This window comes from Salvelinus sp. IW2-2015, linkage group LG33 (genome assembly GCF_002910315.2).
Source record: "Salvelinus sp. IW2-2015 linkage group LG33, ASM291031v2, whole genome shotgun sequence".
NCBI lineage: Eukaryota > Metazoa > Chordata > Actinopteri > Salmoniformes > Salmonidae > Salvelinus > Salvelinus sp. IW2-2015.
In genome coordinates this window covers 24,088,253-24,111,998 of record NC_036872.1, presented here as the reverse complement: position 1 = coordinate 24,111,998, position 23,746 = coordinate 24,088,253, and the positions used below count along the sequence as shown (strand labels likewise).

Sequence of the window (23,746 nt, the reverse complement as noted above, 5' to 3'; positions counted from 1 at the left end):
CATCTAGTGGAAAGCCTTCCCAGAAGAGTGGGGTCTGTTATGGCACCAACTCCATATTAATGCCCATGATTTTGGAATGAGATGTTCAACAAGCATATACCCACATACTTTTGGCCATGTAGTATAGAAAACACCTGACTTGAAGTAAAATTATTTATTCATCAATGCCACAAACATGGTACATCGAAGAGCACCATATTAACTACTATCCGGGAGCGCACAGATTTTTCTGCTTTTCCATTTGAGGAATTAGACCAGAACAAATCATTTAAAAAGGCATATTGTGATTTTTGATGGGTGAGTTACAAATGGAGAAACAGGTTTGATATAAAATACTAGGTCAACTCCAGCAGAATGAGAAACACTTAATAAAAGTCTATTTAGAAATGCCTCACATGGAAATCTTAACTTCATCTCAAAAGCATGATAAATGTCTTCCACAGATCATAAATATGAAACTGGACAGTGAGTGAGGGAAACAGCAATGTACACAGATGCTGCAGGAGTGACTAGTCAGGCATACCAAAAAGATCTGGCAGCCCTATGCTTTAGCCAGTGTGTTTCTTTAGTCAAGGCAAGGCATTGTTGCCTAGCTAGCCAAACAAGACAGCGACAAGCAGACTGACACACTGTGTTGCTGTTTGATACACATGATAAGTTATTACTTTAGCACCATCAATACAAATATATTTGCATGTTTATGCTGAGTGACAGCACTGTAAACAAATTATTCTGGTCTTACTCTTGGCATTGTCAGAGACTGTAGAAATCACTGGCAATCAAAAACCAGATCATGCATATAATGAGGTAAAGTGTGTTTGAAGCTCTAAATGTGTTGACAATCTAAAGCATATTTCCTTCTCAATGAATCATTGCATTTACCAGTGATTTCAAAAACACTGAGTTCACTTCAATATATATTTCCTGGTATAAAAAGTCTGTGGGACTGTGGGAGAAACCTAAAAGGTTTTGTCCTATTTTTCCCTCCTGGGAAAACAAACAGCAAAATATATAGAAGCCCTAAAACACACACACACAATTTTCAGCCTTTGAAGGTAAATCATGTGGGGATAAAAAGTGTATTTTTAGCCCCTAGTTTCACTCGCTGTGCTCTTTGGGCTCTCTGTATTTCCACTGGATGTAGTAAAAGATGTCCTTCTCACTGTCCACCACCAGAGGCTCTCCGGCCATACCGACAACCACAGAGAAACAGACATGAACTGCTGGCTAACCCACCAGTTAATGACAGAGATTTTTATTTTATTTCCCCTTTATTTAACCAGGTAGGCCAGTTGAGAACAAGTTCTCATTTACAACTGCGACCTGGCCAAGATAAAGAAAAGCAGTGCGACGCAAACTACAACACAGAGTTACACATGGAATAAACAAACATACAGCCAATAACACAATAGAAAACATCTATATATAGTGTGTGCAAATGAGGTAAGATTAGGGAGGTAAGGCAATAAATAGGGTGTAGTGAAGAAGTAATTACATTTTAGCAATTAAACATTGGAGTGATAGATGTGCAGAATATGAATGTGCAGGTAGAGATGCTGGTGTGCAAAGGAGCAAAAAATAACAATATGGGGATGAGGTAGTTGGATGGGCTATTTACAGATGGGCTATGTACAGGTGCAATGATCTGTGAGCTGCTCTGACAGCTGATAATTAAAGTTAGTGAGGGAGATATAAGTCTCCAACTTCAGTGATTTTTGCAATTCGTTCCAGTCATTGGCAGCAGAGAACTGGAAGGAAAAGTAGGAATTGGCTTTGGGGGTGACCAGTGAAATGTACCTGCTGGAGCGTGTGCTACAGGTGGGTGTTGCTATGGTGACCAGTGAGCTGAGATAAGGCGGGGCTATACCTAGCAAAGACTTATAGATGATCTGGAGCCAGTGGGTTTGGCAACGAATATGAAGCGAGGACCAGCCAATGAGAGCATACAGATTGCAGTGGTGGGTAGTATATGGGGCTTTGGTAACAAAACGGATGGCACTGTGATAGACTGCATCCAATTTGTTGAGTACAGTGTTGGAGGCTATTTTGTAAATGACATCGCCGAAGTCAAGGATCGGTAGGATAGTCAGTTTTACGAGGGTATGTTTGGCAGCATGAGTGAAGGATGCTTTGTTGCGAAATAAGAAGCTGATTCTAGATTTAATTTTGGATTGGAAATACTTAATGTGAGTCTGGAAGGAGAGTTTACAGTCTAACCAGACACCTAGGTTTTGGTAGTTGTCCACATATTCTAAGTCCGAACCGTCCAAAGTAGTGATGCTGGACGGGCGGGCAGGTGCGGGCAGTGATTGGTTGAAGAGCATGCATTTAGTTTTACTTGCATTTAAGAGCAGTTGGAGGCCACGGAAGGAGAGTTGTATGGCATTGAAGCTCGTCTGGAGGTTAGTTAACACAGTGTCCAAAGAAGGGCCAGAAGTATACAGAATGGTGTCGTCTGTGTAGAGGTGGATCAAAGAATCACCCGCAGCAAGAGCGACATAATTGATATATACAGAGAAAAGAGTCGGTCCGAGAATTGAACCCTGTGGCACCACCATAGAGACGGCCAGAGGTCCGGACAACAGGCCCTCCGATTTGACACACTGAACTCTATCTGAGAAGTAGTTGGTGAACCAGGCTAGGCAGTCATTTGAGAAACCAAGGCTATTGAGTCTGCCGATAAGAATGTGGTGATTGACAGAGTCGAAAGCCTTGGCCAGGTCGATGAATACGGCTGCACAGTATTGTCTTTTATTCATGGCGGTTATGATACCGTTTAGGACCTTGAGCGTGGCTGAGGTGCACCCATGACCAGCTCGGAAACCAGATTGCATAGCGGAGAAGGTAAGGTGGGATTCGAAATGGTCGGTGATCTGTTTGTTAACTTGGATTTCGAAGACTTTAGAAAGGCAGGGTAGGATAGATATAGGTCTGTAGCAGTTTGGGTCTAGAGTGTCTCCCCCTTTGAAGAGGGGGATGACCGCGGAAGCTTTCCAATCTTTGGGGATCTCAGACGATACGAAAGAAAGGTTGAACAGGCTAGTAATAGGGTTTGCAACAATTGCGGCGGATAATTTTAGAGAGGGTCCAGATTGTCTAGCCCAGCTGATTTGTAGGGGTCCAGATTTTGCAACTCTTTCAGAACATCAGCTATCTGGATTTGGGTGAAGGAGAAATGGGGGAGGCTTGGGCAAGTTGCTGTGGGGGGTGCAGAGCTGTTGACCGGTGTAGGGGTAGCCAGGTGGAAAGCATGGCCAGCCGTAGAAAAATGCTTACTGAAATTCTCAATTAATGTGGATTTATCGGTGGTGACAGTGTTTCCTAGCCTCAGTGCAGTGGGCAGCTGGGAGGGGATGTTCTTATTCTCCATGGACTACAGTGTCCCAGAACGTATTGGAGTTTCTGCTACAGTATGCAAATTTCTGTTTGAAAAAGCTAGTCTTTGCTTTCCTAACTGCCTCTTTACTGAAATTCATAAATGTATCTAAGATACAGGTGTCTAATCCAAAATCCACCTCTAGACACTTGGATCTGAAGGATTCGTTGCATGTAAGCAATATGAGTTTCCTCAGCTTACACCCATCCGGACCTTTCAGAACCAAACATAATATGTCTAACAGCAGAGGCAAGGGGTTGATTTTGGACTGCTGATATTTGTGTGACTCACCAGTGACCCCCACTGGCCGGATGGTGTACTCGTTGAGGGTGAAGCCTTTCTCCAGAGCGGGAGTTCTCATGTTCTTATTGAAGATGTCACTGACAGTGAAATACAGCACACCACAGTAATACTGGTCCTTAGGAATTAACCTGCAGTAAGATAAGGGAAATTGCGTTTCTGTTAGAGCAAGGTTATAGCGACACCATCATTAAGTTTGACGATACAATGTTGGTAGGCCTGACCACCAACGACGATGAGAAAGACTATAGGGAGGATGTCAGAGACCTGGCACTGTGGTGCCAGAATAACAATCTCTCCCTCAATGTCAGCAAGACAATGGAGCTGATCATGGACAACAGGAAAAGGCGGCCCGAGCATACCCCCATTCACATCGACAGGGCTGTAGTGTAGGGTCGAGAGCTTCAAGTTCCTTCCTGTCTACATACACACACCAACACAGTTGTGAAGAGGGCACGACAACGCCTCTTCTCCCTCAGGAGGCTGAAAAGATGTGGCATGGGCCTACAGATCCTCAAAAAGTTCTACAGCTGCACCATTGAGAGCATCTTGACTGGTTGCATCATTGCTTGGTACTGCTTGACATCCGACCGCAAGGCGACACAGAGGGTAGTGCATACAACCCAGTACATCATTGGAGCCGAACTCCCTGCCATCTAGGACCTCTTTATCAGGCGGTGTCAAGAGGACGGCCCTAAAAAAAAAATTGCCTCCGGCCACCCAAGTCATAGACTGTTCTCTCTGCTACCGCATGGCAAGTGATACCGATGCAAGTCTGGAACGAGTCCTTAGTCTGGAACCAACAGGACACTGAACAGCTTCTACCCCTAAGCCTGCTAAATAGTTAGTTAAATAGTTTGGGTGGCTATTTGGTTTTTACACAATTTTTTTGTCTCATCACATACGCTGCTGCTGTTTATTATCTGTCACTTTATTCCTAGTTCTATGTACATACAGAACCAGTCAAGAGTTTGGACACACCTACTCATTCAAGGGTTATTCTTTATTTTTACTATTTTCTACATTGTATAATAGTAGTGAAGACATCAAAACTATGAAATAACATATGGAATTATGTAGTAACCCAAAAACTGTGAAACAAATCAAAATATATTTTATATTAGAGATTATTCAAAGTAGCCACCCTTTGCCTTTATGACAGCTTTGGACACTCTTGGCATTCTCTCAACCAGCTTCACCTGGAATGCTTTTCCAACAGTCTTGAAGGAGTTCCCACATATGCTGAGCCCTTGTTGGCTGCTTTTCCTTCACTCTGCGTTCCAACTCATCCCAAAACATCTCAATTGGGGTGAGGTCGGGTGATTGTGGAGGCCAGGTCATTTGATGCAGCACTCCATCACTCTCCTTCTTGGTCAAATAGCCCTTACACAGCCTTGAGGTGTGTTGGGTCATTGTCCTGTTGAAAAACTAATTATATTCCCACTAAGCGCAAACCAGATGGGATGACGTATTATTGCAGAATGCTGTGGTAGCCATGCTGGTAAATTGTGCCTTGAATTCTAAATAAATCACTGACAGTGTCACCAGCAAAGCACCCACACCTCCTCCTACATGCTTCACGGTGGGAACCACACATGCGGAGATCATCTGTTCACCTACTCTGTGTCTCACAAAGACACAGCAGTTGGAACCAAAAATCTCAAATTTGGCCTCATCAGACCAAAGGACAGATTTCCACCAGTCTAATGTCCATTGCACGTGTTTCTTGACCCAAGCAAGTCTCTTCTTATTGGTGTCCTTTAGTAGTGGTTTCTATGCAGCAATTCAAGAATGAAGGCCTGATTCACACAGTCTCCTCTGAACAGTTGATGTTGAGATGTGTCTGTTACTTGAACTCTGTGAAGCATTTATTTGGGCTGCAATCTGAGGTGCAGTTAACTCTAATGAACTTATCCTCTGCAGCAGAGGTAACTCTGGGTCTTCCTTTCCTGTGGCGGTCCTCATGACAGTCAGTTTCATTATTGTAACGCTCGTCTTTATGTGGAAGAGAGGAGGACAAAGGCGCAGCGTGGTGAATGTTCATGATGTTGAATTTTAATGATTTATCCAACTAAACAGAACACTGACAAAATACAAAATAACAAAACGACGTGAACAGACCTGAACTTGAGAACATAAAACATGAACGCACGAACAGGAACGAACGAACGAACGAACGAACGAACGAACCGAAACAGTACCGTGTGGCGAACAAACACAGACACGGCAACAATCACCCACAAACAAACGGTGAGAAACAGTCTACCTTAATATGGTTCTCAATCAGAGACAATGACAAACACCTGCCTCTGATTGAGAACCATATCAGGCCAATACAATGAACCCAACATAGAAACACATAACATAGAATGCTCACCCAGCTCACGTCCTGACCAACTAAACAAGGCTAAACAAAGGAAATAAGGTCAGGAACGTGACAATTATAGCGCTTGATAGTTTGAGACTGCACTTCAATTTTCCTGATTGACTGACCATCATGTCTTAAAAAGTAATGATGGACAGCCGTTTCTCTTTGCTTATTTGAGCTGTTCTTCCCATAATATGGACTATCTTCTGTATAGTCTAGATTTGTTTAGCACTTTTTTGGTTACTACATGATTCCAAATGTGTTATTTCATAGTTTTGATGTCTTCACTATTATTCTACAATGTAGAAAATAGTACAAATAAAGAAACTCTTGAATGAGTACGTCTGTCCAAACTTTTGACTGGTACTGTATCTACCTCAATTACCTCGTACCCCTCCACATTGACTTAGTACTGGTACTCTGTGTATATAGCCAAGTTATCATTACTAATTTTGTCTTTATTACAACGGCTTTTACTTTTCTATTATTTCTCTATTTTCATTCGATCTGCATTGTTGGGAAGGGCCTGTAAGTAAGCATTTCACTGTTAGTCTACACCTGTTGTTTACGAAGCATGTGACAAATAGATATAATGGGAGATAGAATGACTTGTTGAAAGTGCTCTGTCTGACCTTCCTCAGGTAACGGAGTCATCAGAACAACATGTGATGAGGTGCGTTTGTAACTAGCTACCCACCTGATATCAATGCGCCTGTGAAGATATTCCTCCCCATCTTCATAATTTTGCTGCAGCTGGCAGACTCCCTAGAGACAGCAACTATCAAATCAATGACCAGGTCGTCGACCAGGTAAAATAAAGGTTGAATAGATAAACATTCTGACTAATGTGACTAGAGAGAGTAACTATCACATAAATAAGCAGTGAGCCATGTGCTTGAACGGTTGCTTCCAATTTAGTTAAGTGAATGCAGTACAGACCCTTGCTGCACAAACTACATTACAAATCAAAACATCTTAGTTAATTTCACTGTTAAAGAAACAGATAAAGCAAAATTCCCTGTAGCTAGCTAGCCACACGCAGCCCTCACCATGAATTTGGTGTCTCCTTTGGACAGTGTCTGTAATGAACCCAATGGACTCAAAATGTTCAACCATGACATGGAGAAGTTTGGGCTTGAAGAAGAAGAACAAAGAAAGGATGGGATGAGCATATGAAGGTCATAAGAGGTCGTCTTCTGTTGAATGCAATGCCCTTGGGCTGTCATGAATGCATGTACTAAACCAAAGCATGAAGACATACATGGCAAATAAGATAAATGTATTTGGACTGGTGAACTGTAAAGCACTTAAATGGAGATTGCACTTACCCAATGTCCACTTATCTTAGTGTATATTAATCATTACAGTACCAAAGCAGCAGTAGGCATTGTGGAGTTTGGTGGTCACCTGTTTCTCATCCATAAAGGTGTAGTTTGGGTGAGTCAGCAAGATCTCAATATCCCCACTGGATTCAGCACCTGCAGAAGAGAATGCAGGAACAGATAAATAATTAGGAAATTACCCAAAACATAAAATAATCTAGTTTTTATAAAAACAAAATGTTCCTTCCCACTGCAATCACTTCCTTGATCATACATGAAACATGCACATCTAAACAGTACACAGAGTTATTAATACTAAAAACCACAAAGTACAACACTACATGTCAGGACTCACCTCTCCTGTAGCTTCCACAGATAGTCCTGATGTACTCAGCATCCAGCAACTCCAGCTCCTGCAGAATGAATGTCTGGAGAAACACACAAAAAGTCTAAAACAGTAGTAACAGTAAATACACTCCATTCTAACCACTTTTAAAAAATGTCATAAAAAGTATTCACAACAGCAAATATCACCCACCAACATCTTAACTCGTGGAATCCTCTTCTCAAACTCCTCAAAGTACCTACAGCAGACACAGAGCAGTGTCACACACATGCCACCAAGCATGCACAGGAAACTTCAATTGGAATGTATGATAGACACCAACCATTGATGGTCATACAACATTAGCAAAACACTTACATTGGGGCAGGCAGAGTGATCAACTGACAGGAAATTCACACTTACTTGAGTCCAATCTGCTGATGATGATTGAGCTTGTGTTCAATTTTCTTCAGATCTAAAAGCGTAACAGTGTTAATATACAGTGAGCTCAAAGTATTGGGACAGTGACAAATTCTTTGTTTTGTCTGTGCACTCCAGCACTTTGGATTTTAAATGATACAATGACTGAGGTTAAAGTGCAGACTGTCAGCTTGAATTTGAGATGAATCGATATGGAATAGAATATGTTACTAAACACTTCTACATTAATGTGGATGCTGCCATGATTACTGATAATCCTGAATGAATCGTGAATAATGATGACTGAGAAAGTTAGAGGCATAAATATCATTCCCCCCCAAAATGATAACATAACATCCCGTTAATGTAATGGTGAAAGGTTAGCATGTCTTGGGAATAGGATAGTTTGTAAGCCAATATGGATGAAAATACCCTCATATTAAAGCTGACAGTCTGCACATTAACCTCATAGTCATTGTATCATCTCAAATCCAAAGTGCTGTAAAAAGTAGCTCTAAAAGTTCAGCAAACCTTCCAGGGTCTTCACTCCCTCATCAAAAAACTTTCTGGCCTAAGCTGGACTGGAGAAGGAGGGAGAGTTAACTGATTAGGTGTGTTCGATAAAGGCTGGAACAAAATCCTGTGGAACAGTAGTTTTCCGCGAGAAGAGTTTGCCACCCCAGGGCTAGAAAAAAGGGGTCAGTGATTGGGTTTAACAAACAAAGCAGAAGACATACTGTTATGATTTTTATGAATAATGACTAAATTATGTATACATTTAACGTAGAACTATAACTAACGGAATTCTACCCTGTCACTGTATGATTGTATGACATTTATTAGAATCATAAATCTAAATCTGATGTGTGTAGTTTTAGTCAGAACTGGAACAAGGACTTTTTGTTCCTTTTTAGTATGTAAGCAGGGTGCAAGTGTGAGACAATGTATGAGATAAGAGGAGCTATCGACAGACGAGCTGTACTACTGTGTTCCTTTCAGGATATTCTGTCCCCACCCAGGGAGGGGAGAGACCTTGGGCTTGTAGTAGATTGTATAACAGGTGGCAGGCAATGTATGAGAAGGAGAAGACTTGTGAACTATATTGTCATTGTTTCTGAGAGGAGGAGGGACATTTATGAWGAAATGTGAGGTATATAYACCAATGTACAGGAAATGATAAGCAGAGCTCTCGTAAATAAACCTGCTGACTAAGTAGACTGGCCTCTGTCTGTTTCATTTTAATAAGAACCTTACAAATTCTTAGTAACAGACAGAGTATTTTAATTGAAGTTCAGTTAATGAACATGAGAACAGAATTCTCATAACAATTGGTCCTTCGAGCCGGATCTCAATATCTGCCTCTGTCGTCCCAAGGAACTGCTGAAAACCGTGCACAGGCGGATCCAGGATCCGTAAGACAAAGACCTGACCTCTGAATTGAGGGTTTATTTCAGGCCAGTGGTGAACTGGTACACGACAGAGGTGGTGGCGAGATCCAACCTACATTGCTTTTCCAAGTCTAAAATGTTTAGAATTGATCAATAATAGGAGCTTGGGTATTCCAAACAGATTCACCAGGAGCTTTTTTAACCAATATCGATAACAGGGCAGGTCCGAAATGCCCTGAGGTAAGGTGCACTACCATAAATAAAATTAGCTTAATAGATCCGGGTGCCTTGGTGGCCAGAGGGGTTATTAAGGCTTAATAGATCCGGCGGCCTTGGTGGCCAGAGGGGTTATTAAGGGGGGATATTAAATAGGTGCTGTGAGATAGGACGGTGTTCTTGTACAAATAGGATAACTCATATGGCTAATTAAACACAGGGTAGATTAGCCATAGATCCAATTCAACAAACATACCTAAATAAAGTCCTAAGAGGATATAAACTAGGCTTGGTGAGAGAGGGAGGTAATTATATGCGAACAAGATAACTTAACCTATACAGTACTGAAATAAAGTCCAAAAAGGAGGAGAGGGAAGCCTAATATAGCGGAGTGGATATGAGATATTAACTTTGAGACCTAATGTCCGATTGACAGTCAACTCTATAGATAAAGTTTCCAGAAAGGAGAAGCACACATCAAACATTTCATACACATAGATTTTCCGAAATGGCACGAAGGTATCTGCACGCACTACCAATGGAAACTATCTAATGTTGAGACCTAAACGTTAAATTGGCCAATATACATTAGCCGATCTAACATACTAAGATCTAACAGTAAGACCTAAAAGTAACACTGGTTGAAGTAATTGATCTAAAGTATATTAGTAGGAAGGGAGGCAAGAACTACCGGAGGCGTGCAAAATAGGTTCGACCATTCCACAAAAAGAGACACACACATAGATTGTGCAGGACAAAACTATAGTAATTGGATAACGGTAAAAAAGCACACACATAGAGACACGAAAAGCTAGAATTGCTTATAAAACAGATACATAAGGAATGTGGAAAGGATGAGAATAAGCAGAGGGAACAAGGTTTAAACACAGCTAGAGTCTGGCTTTCAGAAGCCAGAGAGAGAGAGAGAGGAAGGCAGGGGAAAATAAAAAATGGACAGGATCAGCCGATAAAAAATGTTTAAATTGCAATGAGACAGGACATTTCGCCCGGGAGTGTAATGCTCCCTGTAAACATTGTGACCGAGTAGGTCACAACCACCGAAATTGTAATTCAACTAAGGGGAAGGTCAGGCACGACAATCGGGAGAGAAAGAGAAGGACAGAGACAAGGGGAGCGAGAGTAAGGAGAATCCTCGCTGGGGAAAAGCTTGGACCTTTAAATCAGGGCTATTTTCTGGGAATTGTCTCGGCACCGGAGTTTGCGGCTACACACAATACACAATTATAATAATAGAGGTATCTGCAGGGAGGCTCCGTCATTCCAATAGTGATGGTGGTTCAGCGGGTAAACTTTTTGCCTGCCACGCGGGAGACTCGGGTTCGTATCTCAGCCTTGGCACCGATAGACTAAAATTCATTCAGATTGTAATTKAAATACTGATATGTTTTGCCGGGAGAGATACGGTTAGTCAGTGTTTGTTTAGGATATAAACTGAACGTTTTAATAGCTTGTTTAAGTTAAATTGAAAGACCCATCCATTCTAAATAATAGCGGGGCGATTTCGATGGAATACGTTGTCTTGCTTAAATGGTCCGCTGGAATAACGTATTGGGAATGGAGCCGTATTTAAAATGCTGAATCATAGAAGAGACAGTTACCTAAATCTAATGAATTCTAAATAATAACGGAGAGATAATTACGATAGTTGTGCCCATCGAATATTTTTATTCTTATGGATTGACTGACATACGTTATAAATTTAGCGAAGTACATGGTACTTTTAAATTTTGGAGTAGAGGAAGTTGGAAAGTTTGGTTTTACTCTTACGATAGAATTAAAGCAGAACTCAGTTTGAGTATGGGGTATATTTTTGCCTAGGGGCAGGAATAATAGAATTGGTTGCAGTGTTGCCTACTAATTTTCAGGGTAAGTTGCTGGAGGCAGGTTGATTTATTGCTAAATGACGTTGTGATATCATTGCGTGAAACTGCGTCATTATGTAGAATACACAATAGCGTTACTCAAATTGATTTGACAGTTGTTCAGGTACAGACTCCCACTGTCTTCTGTACTTCTGGCAGTACAATTTTGATTGAGAGATGTTGAAAGTTCTGTTCAAGATCAAACATTTGTGACCAACTATATTCATTGGCCGCAACCGGGAGGTCCGTGGGGCGTCGTCAGGTTAAGGGAGGGTTTGGCAGGTAGGGATATCCTTGTCTCATCGCGCTCCAGAGACTCCTGTGGCGGGCAGTGCGCGCTAACCAAGGTAGCTAGGTGCACGGTGTTTCCTCCGACACATTGGTGCGGCTGGCTTCCGGGTTGGAGGCGCGCTGTGTTAAGAAGCAGTGCGGCTTGGTTGGGTTGTGTTTCGGAGGACGCATAGCTTTCGACCTTCGTCTCTCCCGAGCCCGTACGGGAGTTGTAGCGATGAGACAAGATAGTAATTACTAACAATTGGATACCACGAAAAGGGGGGTAATTTAAAAAATATATATATATATTAAAAAAGAAATTCCTCTCATAGTTGGGCAATTCTGGGAGTGTAAGAAACAAATAAATATAGAATCATACTCACTCAGACTTCGCATATTGAAGAAACTAACAGAATATTGGTTGGTTTCACAGGCTATTAGCCATGATCACCACAGAGGCTGACGTTTTACCTCACGTTAACAGGCTGTGCAAAGGGGGTTTCAATTACGTTTGACACAGCTATTAGCTAACTAAACGTTACGAGGACTGCAACTAGTTTTAAATAATGAAATACGTTTATATTCGTGTTTTACATACTAGCTAGTAATATGTCAATCTGCTTAACCTATTGCTTGCAAATTAAGGTAGCTAGTGTTAGGGTTGCGTAAGTTCAACTGAGATAGGAACAATAGGACAACTGAACTTGATTAAAATAATTGTTTAATTCAAAAGTTAATAAATGGCAAATGCATTTTTCGTATATACGGGTCCACTGCACCACCCCGCAGGGTGGTAACAGAGAAGACACTTGTTACTGACAAAGACATTATAATATATACTCATGACAGAGATAGTTCCCGCTTCCGAGCCGGCCTGTCAGAGTAGAGACTGGGCGTGGTTTAGACTTACCCAGCCTATCGTTGATGTTGGCACATAAGCTAGTCCTAGCCCCTTAGCGCTCTCTGTTGTCCCGTCGCTGTTGCTGTGTAGATTACGCTTCTTCACCCCAAAGACTGGGGTCAGACAGCTCTGTAATATTGTCTGAGCTATTCACACCTGTRARACAATGTCCACTGTTCTCGCTCAAGGCTAACTACAGCTTCCCAGCTTCTTATCTGAGCTAACTGTTACTTTCAGCACACACACACAGACACCCAGGCGCCCAGACCAACAGTTAGCTAATATTCAATCACGTTTGTTATAGTATTGGGTTATAGTCCATTGTACACCAGTCAGCAGTCTCATGATTCAACCCCTCCTGTGTCTCTCTAAGATTAGCACAGTCTCGGTCACACAGTACAGCTTCACACTACTGATACATTTGTTGCATACACACACATATTTCATACAGTACAGCGCTATCTTTAACACACACACATTTCAGGCTGATATTCATGGTTAGGCCCTGAACACTGGTAAGAGTGAGAACAATGGAAAATGCAGGTTCACAAGAGTCAGCAATTCAAACCTTAATACATAAGAAGCCCTACTAGCTTATAGTTAGTTAAGCATGTCAAAAAACCTTTATAAAACCCCACACTAGAAAAGAAGGTACTATGATGACTAGCTAACCTATTCATATGTGCTAGCCAGGTGTCGTTAGCTAGTAGCTAGCACGCCCCTTGACTTACCTGTAAGAACGTCTGTTATTCCCTCGTTTGGGGATTCCTGTGGCGCTTTCCTTTTACTCATCTCTATTCCAGCTTTTTTCAAAAGTATGTTGTATTATTATTTTACTTTCTTGCAAGTAATGTAGCTAGCTAAAACTGCCTCTGCAGCCTGCTAGCTCTTAATATTAACAGGGGAGAGTAGACGAGCAATGAACTCCACTACGAGGGAGCAGGGCGTGCGTGACACAACACAGAAATAGCAAGAGATAAATAAAAGAAATTGGTTGAAAGTAGACCAGTGAGCGGGTAGTATTATGCGAATATGGTACACACATAAAAAAGGACTGAAAATAGAGGTCGGACACAATTGTTTGAGTGCTGTATAGAGGAGTCTGGTCCTCACATTCATATGACGAGGACCCATAAAACACCCTCAAAGTTTAATGAAATACAAAACTAGAATTCAAGTACTACACACCTAATTACTTKATTACAGTCACAGTCAATGACAAATGCCAGACAATAAACCCACTTTGGATGTAACTGAGAAACATCACATTTGTGCCAGTTCCAAGTTGATATGATTCTGAGTCAGCTAAAATGGGCATTACACGCACCAACTACAGTGAAGGTATGTACATTCTCTGCCAACAGAAGTGCTTGGTTTACAGTAGGGCTGCCTAATTGCCCTCCTAAGAAAAGTATCTGACTGACGTTCTCCCTGCCGGTCTGTATCATCGATGCGCCTTCTGCTCAAGCTACTGCTACTGACTGCCTTTCCCAAATGCCTCTACATCTGAAGCTGTGAAAGACCATCAACCATGAACTGCCAGATCCCTACATTTGTTTTCAAGGGAATTTGAGATTCTTGTTTGTAATGTATTATTATTACAATACATTCAGTAGTAGGCCATTGGTAGTCAAGCACTAGTAAATGCAACCTGCTTAGTGTCACAGGAGAAATGAATCACTTCATTTTACAATTTCCCCTCTTTGTAAATTACACTAATAATAGCTCTAGAGTCTAGGCTATTTCCCAGCAGCCTCAGACTGCAGGATCACATTCAGTAGGCACAAAGGAGAGAACAAAAAATAAAAAGAGCCTTCATGGAACAAGTTCAAATAGTGTCTCCCAGGCTTCAGAATGTTTTCTCCCATGATCTTGCCTAGTGAATAAGATCCAGGCAGGCCTCCTCTTGTGTTAAGAGTCAGTCTTGATGTAGACTTTGTCCCTGGAGAAGATCTTGATGGCCTCCTCCACCTCAGAGAGCCTGCGGTCCAGCTGAGCACGACGGGAACGGACACCCAGAGAGTCGGCTCTGACTGGAAGAGACAGCAGCTCACTCACCAGAGACCGATGGGCTAGAAGAAGAGACAGAGAGAGAGACGAAAGAGAAAGAATAAATAAGAGCATCCATCTTGGTCTGAATGTTCAACACAAATACACAGCATCTTTTCAATAGTAAATACCATCTATTTGAGCTGATGTATACATACTAAGCAACTTGAAAAATAATAGGTATAAGACAAATAATGTAAAAGTGCTTGTGGTAAAAGACCTACTCTCTTTGAGTGACTCCAGGGTCTCCTGTCTCTCCATCTCTGGCATCAGGGTGTGACCAGCTGGGATGGATGGATCAGGAATACTCCTCCTCTTTTCCTCCTCCTCCCGTCGCCACTGCTCCTTCCGCTCCTCAAGGCTGATAGATAGAGAGAATGATTCATAGTGTCAGAAAAAGTATGCTTTGTTAACTATGAGGCAGAATTATTGGATCTGGAGTGAAGATTTGCTACTTCCAGTGACTTCCACTTTTGAATGCAAGATAGACTTTTTGTTCAGTGCAGTTACAGAGGAGGATAATGTATACTGGTTCAGTGTACTTACTACTGAGGCACCTGTCCCTTGATGGCGCTGGGCAGGGGCTGACTGTTCCTCAGGTTGGTCAATGACTGGGAGCGACGGAAGACTGTCTTCCCTGCAGCCTGTGCATTGTGGCTCACAAAGTCCACCATCCTGCCCTGCACCTGCAACAGAATATACTAATTAATTAAGTTTGCATTTGGGCTCAGAGCATAGCACATCATAAAATAATCATACCACATTTATTTTTGATATTGGTAATAGGTGAAAACAGACAGTACAGAAGAGATATTCTGCTCAGCCACATTTGGAGGTAAATGGAAGTTGAATAAAAAGATGTCTCAACCTTCAGCTGTGGAGGTTCCAACCATAGAGGGCAAGGTTTGGAGGTAGATGTGCAAATACACAGCTAAAATACACACTGATTGGAGGAATAGATGTTTACATTTCAGTTGGAGTCCATCCATTAATTCAGTCAGTCTGGGCTATTTTAATGTGCCTATCTCACCTGTAAACTCAGTTTCTCTGTATGGTTTTGGGAGGCTGAGCGAGGTGAGGGGGGCGGCGACGGGGCACAGCTTGGTCTTGCGGAGGGTGAGAGAGCCCGCTTTAGTCTCGGGGGGCCAGCAGAGCCACAGATAGAATGTGCTTTTAAAAAGTTCTGACACTCTGGCTTCATAGGAGGGCTGGTCTCCTGCAGAAGGAAGAGAGAGAGAGGAAGCCATGTAGAATCGATCCCACATTATTACAAAAATACCACACTAATGGTGGTGCCCTGGTTTGTTATAGGAAGAGGGCACAGCATCCCTGGACATCCTTATAATTTGAACTAACTGGCACAGGTCTATGCTTGGTGTGGAAGCCCCCAGTGCACTAAACAAAGGGCTGCCTATCTCCCAGTCCCCCTCACCTGTAGCTGGGCCATGACCCTGGAGGGGATGTCCTGGTATTTAGGGGAGCTCCACAGGGCTTTGACCGGGACGGGACGGGAGTGTTCCCTCTGTGCCTCCTGCTCTCTGCAGCGTCTCTGGATCTCCCTCAGCCGACGCACGTTCTCCTTTCCGTAGTCACGCACCAGCTGCTCTGTGGGAAAAACAGAGAATACAGGGAATGAGAGAAAGGTAACAGTCCCATATTGTTTCTGTTGAACCTTTTAAATGTATTTTCCTGTATAGTAAATGACAGTCACCACCCTTGCATGCTATGTACTACAATGACAAACAGTCCATCCACTACAACCACAAATTTGGCTTTGAATTTGGCAAGTTAAGTGGAAGATGATGTTGGCCTGTGGTTACCACGAAACAGTAGGTGTTGGACTTACTGTGCTTAGAGGGGTTGGGACTGAGTGAGACCCCCTCCAGTCTTAGCAGGGCCCCCACCACCCCTCTCTGGCCCCTCTCCAGAATGTGTGTGGCGTTAGGGCCGATGCGGGGGTGCTGAGGGGCACGGGCGCTGTAGCAGCCTGGGTACAACACAGGGTCCGGGGCCAGGGGACCAGAGAGAAGGGCTGGGGTCCCACGAGCGTTCCCCTCCAGACGACCCCTGGCTGGGATAAGGAAGTACGGAAGACACCGTGTGACATGCTGTACCAACAATTATTGGGATTTTAAAATGCTGTACATTTGAGCTATCTTACCAGATGCAGGACGTTTGTAGTATTCGGGGGAAAGGGAAGGATCTGGGGGTATGGGCCCAGATATCATGGATGGACCCTCGCACATCACTGAACACCTGTGGCTGTTGCGAGACAGAGACGAAAGATATTCACAATTGAGCTATCTAGCTAGCTACTCGAATAGGTTTTTCACTGAATTCACATTTCAGAAAGTAACGTTATCATTTAAGCAAAAAATGTAATGCCAGTTAGAAAATACTGTTACACGCTGATCATGACCTACTGTTGCAAGTTTAGAGAAAAAGCAGTCGTTAGCGAACGTTAGCTAGCTAGCAAAAGATATCGATGCATTCATTGACGACTGATGATAACTAAACGGCACTGTTCCTACAACTACAGCTAACATTCACTAGCCTAAATAAACACAATGGTTAGAATCTGTTTTAGAGCTTTTCTGCCAAATATTACCTTTATAAAATACTCCAGACTTCAAACCAACTGTAGCTAGACCTAATAGCCCAGTCAACACGCAGCAGTCAGTAATGACGCAGGGACAACAGTGTTAAAGACAAATCCCTCACCATGGCAACAATGTAACCTACCGCAGATACGTGAGAGGCAACTATAACATCAAATACAGTACAATATAAAGATAGGCTAAAACTGCTTCTCCAATAGAAATCTCGAACACAGTTGTTGGCGACGTTGGCTAACTAAACTCATGCGCACAAATACTTAACTGTCGTCTTGCATCGAACTGCGCGTGTGCATGCCGTGAAATCAAAGGCACTCCTTCAATATAAAGTTGTTTTTGAGGAATAATTTAAACGGTTGTTTGTCACTTTCACAAAGTCGGAGTAATAACATGTTCAGATACTTAAGACATTGGCTCGAATCTATGTTGTACCTTTAGATTTCGAGAAAATTAACAACTAAGGAAGAATCTTTCACTTGTCTCATTGCCTTCTCAAATCCCAAACCCCGGCCTGGTCTGTTCGGCATCTTTCGCAAACATTTCCCGGAAGTCTTGCGATGTTGCGCCTCTGAGTTTAGAACCTCTGTGATAATACTGAGGACGACGACGATCTACCACAGAGCACCTGGATGTCCCCGACATAGAGATGCTATTAAATTAACAAAGGGGCCATGTCATAATCCCCAAAATTCCATAATGAATACATTTTGGTCAAGGAGAAATCCAAAACCAGTCTAATTGGAATGAATGGCAGTAGAGACAAAGGTGATGCATTTCCTGCGTTTACTTGTGCAGGAAAATAAAAGTAAGACGTGATATATAAGAAATTGTGTAATTGAATAATATTAAACATAAAATATTGCTATATAATTATAAATACAGTTTATACGGGTTTTATAAAACAATTATGTATAAATAGCCTCTAAAATATCTGCAAACAGACCATAAATGTCTCAGATGTTTTCTTGGAACGCTGTGAGTGATATTATGATACAATATCAGTACTTGTTGCACTTACAACTTATCTAAGTCCTATTGTGACCCTTCAATTATCCTAATGAAATGTCTAAAGAGGTTCTTATATTAAGGTCTGCTCGTTCCTCAACTCAGCAGACAACAAAGTCGTTTGAATGTTCTTTGGTGAATAGGAGTTAGAAAATTGACATCCCAACTGTTGATAAAACGTTTACTGGAGACAGGAGATCAAGTTGAGACATAGGACGAGGTGGATATTTGTATAATAAGGCAGTTTATTCACAGGTAAAAATATCTTAGCAATCGTGCAGCACGGCCCCTTCTGCCTGACTCGTATGGAATCGTCGGAAAAGAGACCTCTAAACAGGTTGTGCTGATTATATATGCAACAAGTAAAGTAGGTTGATCTTGTAGTCTGGCCTTCCGATTGGTCGATCTGGGTCGTGGGTAGTCCTGTCCGGGCCTGATGTCGACGTTCRATTGGCTCTTAACARAGTTKTTTGTCTTAGAGTCTKAWCCTCGAGCAGAATSCATGTGCGTTTGTTTTAYCAGGGGCCMGTTCATGGGGGAGGGGAGTGTGTGTGGGTCTGTGGTTATTATAAGGGTACGAAGTGTGGGGGTATAGTGGGGGATGGGTGCATGTTGTGTCAAGTATAGCTAGTGTTGAGAAGTTGTAAAAACAAGTTACCAGTATCTATTACAATTTCTTACACAACATACATTTATATTTTTCACATACATTTCACTCAACAATGAATAACCCTGAGCAGTACCGGAACTGTTGAAATAATATAAATAAATGGGTAAAAAATAATGTTTGCACACGTTAAGAGTTATCTCGCGTGGGCCACCTAATATTAAGGAGGAATAGAGTTAATTCACAGTCAGTCACTTTCAGTCCTCAGCTCAATGGCAAAGACCAAAGCAGAATTCATCGCCAAGATCACATGCAGATAGGTCAGCTCGACGAATCCAGCAGCAACACGCGACAAACGGTTCAGCTCCGTGACGTCAGCAGCAGCAGCTGGCACCAGCACTGTAACCAAGTTCCCGAATGCTTTACTTATAGTAGGTGGGGATTTTAATATTTCTCCGAATAATTGAATTGATAGATGGCCTCCGGGACAGTCCACTTCTATGAATACAAGTTTGAGGCAGTTTATGGAAAGGTTTGATATTAGAGATATTTGGAGAGTAAAGTTTCCTAATGACAAGTCTTTCACTTGGAGTAATAAGGCACGCTCCAGACAATCACATAGATTTTTGTCTGGTGCCTAAATGTTTTGACAAACAGGGTATTTCTGTTAACATCCTTGCCACTCCCCTTACTGATCATAGTGCTATTTATATTGACATGAAACTTTTTCTCTGATGATGGCATTGGCAGAGCATCCTACTGGAAGCTTAATAGCTCTTTAGTAAAACATGAGTTGGTCAAGATGGAGATAAACAATTTGATTACACACTTTTAGAACAAACCTATAACTGACAATTCACACAGTAATAGTATGAGGTTGGAAAATATTTAAGAAAATATGGGAGTTTTCTTGCCAAGACAAGGAGAGCTGAAGAAGAAAGTGTCATTACAAAGATCACCTCTCTTGTTCAAAAGCCTGTTGAAAGTGTCTCAGAGGAGAACAAGTCTGTTCTGTTTGAGCTACAAAACAAGTTGGATGATATGTATACACTGAAAGCAGAGGGAGCCTCTGTCAGATCTAGGAAGAAGTGGCTAGAGGGTGAACAAAATCTTATTTTTTCAGGTTAGAAAAATACCACTCTAAATATAATACAATTCAACAATTAAATATTAATGGTCTCATCACAGATGATCCCAAATTAATCTCTAACTTTAGTTGCAACTTCTACAGGAATTTATATAGTTCTAAGTATTGTGAGGTTTCTTCAACTCTTTTTTTGACTCTCTGGGGGATGTGAAATCAATTGGGGAGGCTCAGAGGGAACAGTGTGATGACCCTATTATAGTTGAAGAGATCGTTTATTCTATTGAACACCTTAAAAATAATAAGTATCCTGGGACTGATGGTATATCTGCTGAGTTTTACAAAACTTTTTCTCAACAGTTCGCCCCATTTCTGTTGGAGGTATTTTCTGAAAGCATTACAAATAATGCTCTCTCTCCCAGTTTGACTCAGTCTGATTACATTAATACCTAAGCCCAAGAAAAACTTGCTTCTACTCGATAATTGGCGTCCAATCTGTCTGCTCAATAATGACTACAAAATATGAGCAAAAAGAATGAAGGCAGTATTGGACTCAATTATAGAAGAGACCCAATCTGGTTTCATGAGGAATAGACATATATCTAATAATATCCGACTGGTGTTAGACCTTACTGACTATTCTGATTTAATCTTCAAAGATAGTTTTATTGTCTTCTTAGACTTTTATAAAGCCTTCGATACAGTGGAGAATGAGTTTGTATTTCTCTCCCTTGAGAAATTTGGTTTTGGGGAATTATTTTGTAGTACTATTAAAACTCTTTATATGAATGGGAACAGTTCAATTAAATTAAAGCATGGCACTTCTCCTAGATTTGATTTGAAAAGAGGAATTAGGCAAGTTTGCCCAATTTCGCCTTACCTCTTCCTGCTTGCAACCCAACTTCTTACAAGTTCTGTTAAATCCAGCAATATAAAAGGGATCTCTATTGCTGACAGAGATATTATCATAAGTCAACTTGCAGATCACACAACCCTCTTTTTGAAAGATGCTGACCAGATTCCTAGAGCAGTCGATGTGATGAATATATTTTCCAAAGCATCTGGTTTTTGCCTAAACCTTAATAAGTGTGAATTGTTTGCTGTTAAAGACTGTGTGATACCCTCTATATGCAATATTCCAGTCAAGGAAAAAGTAACATACGTTGGGATTACCATATCTAAGGATCAACAGGAAAGATGCTCATTACATTTTATACCTATTATTGAAAAAAACAAAAAGAAGTTTAACAATTGGTTGCAGAGGGATTTATCCTTGAAAGGTCGAGTATTGCTTTCTAAAGCTGAAGGTATCTCCAGACTTACTTATGCAGCCCAGTCCCTATATCTTGACAACAAAATAGGTAAAGCTGTTGACCAGGTGCTTTTCAACTTCATCTGGAAAAATCACACACATTATATTAGGAAATCTGTCGTTATGAACTCATATGAATATGGTGGTCTCAATTTTTTAGATTTTCCTACTTTGAATAATACTTTTAAGATAAATTGGGATAAACATTTTTGGGGGGAATTTGGAATTTCATCCCTCATTATATCTTCTCCTGTTTTGTTGGCCTCAATTTTATGTTACTTTGTAACTATAACATTGAAAAGATTCCTGCAAAATTATCTGCTTTTCATAGACAAGTATTCATAGCGTGGTCGTTAATATATAAACATAATTTCCCCCCGCATAGGTATTTCATTTGGAACAATAAGGACATTTTGTATAGAAACAAGTCTTTATTTTTTAAATAATCATATAATAATAATAATCATAATCATATCCTGCTGGTGAGTCAACTTTTTAATGCAGAAGGATTGTTACTCAATTATGAGACATTTTTATCTCGTTACAATATCCCTGTTACACCTAGAGAGTTCGCCATAGTCTTTGATGCTATTCCATCTGGAACTCTCATGTTATTTAGAGGTGTAGCTAGACCTCACCTTTTTGACCTACACTCGCTTAATCCAGTTGACTCTCCAATAGGGAAAATATGTTTCTCCTTGCTCCCTCAGAACAACAGATCTATACGTGCTTAATTTCAAAGGGAAATTGTATCCATTCCTTATGTCACAAGTTACTGGAATACATTGGTCACCAATATCTGTTGGAAAAAAGTCTGCTTATTACCACACAAATACTTGCTTGTTAACAAGGTCAAAGAGGTCTCTTTCAGAATGATCCATAACTATTACCCTGCGAATCATTACCTGAAGAAACTCAAAAAAGATATTAACATTGATTGGACTTTTTGTGTTGAGCATCCAGAAACAGTTTCGCATTTATTTTGGCATTGTCTACATGTAAAACAATTATGGAAAGATATTCACAGTTTTATAATTGTTAATATTCTTGATGACTTGTGTTTGTTATGGGAGAATGTGCTGCTCGGTTTCCTTAACCATAATAAAGATAAAGAAAAACAATTTTACCTCATAAATCTAATTGTGCTAATGGCTAAATTTCATATTCATAAATGTAAATTCACTAATAAAAACAACTCTTCTGTGTTTTCTATAAGGAATTAGAGCAGTACATTAAGACCATTCTACATTCTTCTAATAAGAAAGCTGTTAAAACAATCAATATGTGTGTGTCACAAATCCCGCTTCCTGAGTCTGTGTTTGCCTGTGTTTCTGTCCTGGAACGCACCCTGTCTGGTTGCCGGGCGAATTAGCTTGTTGGGAGATCGATGTTCACCCGCACCTGTATCCCATCAGTAATCTGCACACCTGTCCTGATCATCACCTCTCCCCTTCAAAAGCCCTGACCTGACATCCATTCCCTGCCGGATCGTTAGCCATGACCAGTATGTTTTGCRCACGAACCAGTCTCCAAGTTATAGAGTTTGTTTTGTTTTGMTTTATTGTTTTGTACATCTGCTTGCCTTTAACTGACCTCCGTTTTGTTCTATCTACAGCCATTTCCCCGGAACCCATCACCCATCKCTGTCTGCTCGTCGCTAGTGTTTTTTTCTATCCTTTGGATCTGCTCATCCACTCCCATCAACCCACCTCCGCTGCCCGCTCCGCCACKCGGAACTATCTACCTCCACGTTCTCATCATTTAAATAAATTCTCACCATCTTCATACTCACCTTGTCCTGGTCTGCTTCTGGGTCCGATTTTTGTAAAGCGTGACAGAACGATCCGGCCAAGTATGGACCCAGCGGACCTGGACTCCGTTCGACATGCCATTACCCATCAGGGGATGATATTGGGTCAACACAGCACAGCGCTACAGGAGATAGCGAGTTCAGTCCAGAACTTCTCTGCCAGCTTGGCGAGAATCCAGGATCAGCTCAGTTTGCCGGCGGAGTTCTCCACCCACCTGTTTCACCCTCTCCGACCGCCCAAGGTACGACCCGGATAATATGAAAGGGATTTGCAGGATGTCCGTTCATTTTATTATGCAAGTGATGGGTTAGTATTTTTGAGCTGCCAGCCCACTCTTAATCACGCCCCAGACAAGGCTAGGGATAGCTTTTGTTATTGAAGCTGCTGCGTGGTATGAGCTTTGGAATGGCTTCAGGCTGTTTGGGAACAACTCAGGACACCTGCATGGACATCATACCAGGAGTTCACGGCAGAAGATGAGACACTTTTTG

General features: G+C 41.5%; 1 protein-coding gene and 1 pseudogene across 3 annotated transcripts; both read right to left on the bottom strand.

Moving 5' to 3' along the window:
• Positions 1-1,098: 1,098 nt before the first annotated feature.
• Positions 1,099-13,564, bottom strand: LOC111958176 (DNA polymerase beta-like; annotated as a pseudogene).
• Positions 13,565-13,773: 209 nt separating this feature from the next.
• Positions 13,774-17,967, bottom strand: enkd1 (enkurin domain containing 1). 3 transcript variants are annotated; one of them, XM_023979383.2, is made up of 8 exons: positions 17,869-17,967; positions 16,983-17,083; positions 16,668-16,892; positions 16,254-16,426; positions 15,852-16,037; positions 15,368-15,507; positions 15,046-15,182; positions 13,774-14,844 (listed from the first exon to the last, which is right to left on the bottom strand). In XM_023979383.2, the coding sequence occupies exons 2-8, from the start codon at positions 17,065-17,067 to the stop codon at positions 14,684-14,686; spliced, it is 1,107 nt and encodes a 368-aa protein (XP_023835151.1). In that variant the 5' UTR covers positions 17,068-17,083; positions 17,869-17,967; the 3' UTR covers positions 13,774-14,683. The 3 variants fall into 3 exon arrangements, with proteins under 3 accessions (XP_023835151.1, XP_023835150.1, XP_023835149.1); XM_023979382.2 differs by lacking the exon at positions 17,869-17,967 and adding an exon at positions 17,564-17,777; XM_023979381.2 differs by lacking the exon at positions 17,869-17,967 and adding an exon at positions 17,430-17,776.
• Between the last annotated feature and the right edge of the window lie 5,779 nt (positions 17,968-23,746).

Coding starts and splice junctions, on each gene's coding strand:
- enkd1 (XM_023979383.2), bottom strand. CDS start 17,067: ATGTGCGAGGGTCCATCCATGATATCTGGGCCCATACCCCCAGATCCT. Junction 16,893..16,982: donor CTACAAACGTCCTGCATCTG/GTAAGATAGCTC, acceptor TCCTTATCCCAG/CCAGGGGTCGTCTGGAGGGG. Junction 16,427..16,667: donor TCCCAACCCCTCTAAGCACA/GTAAGTCCAACA, acceptor TTTTTCCCACAG/AGCAGCTGGTGCGTGACTAC.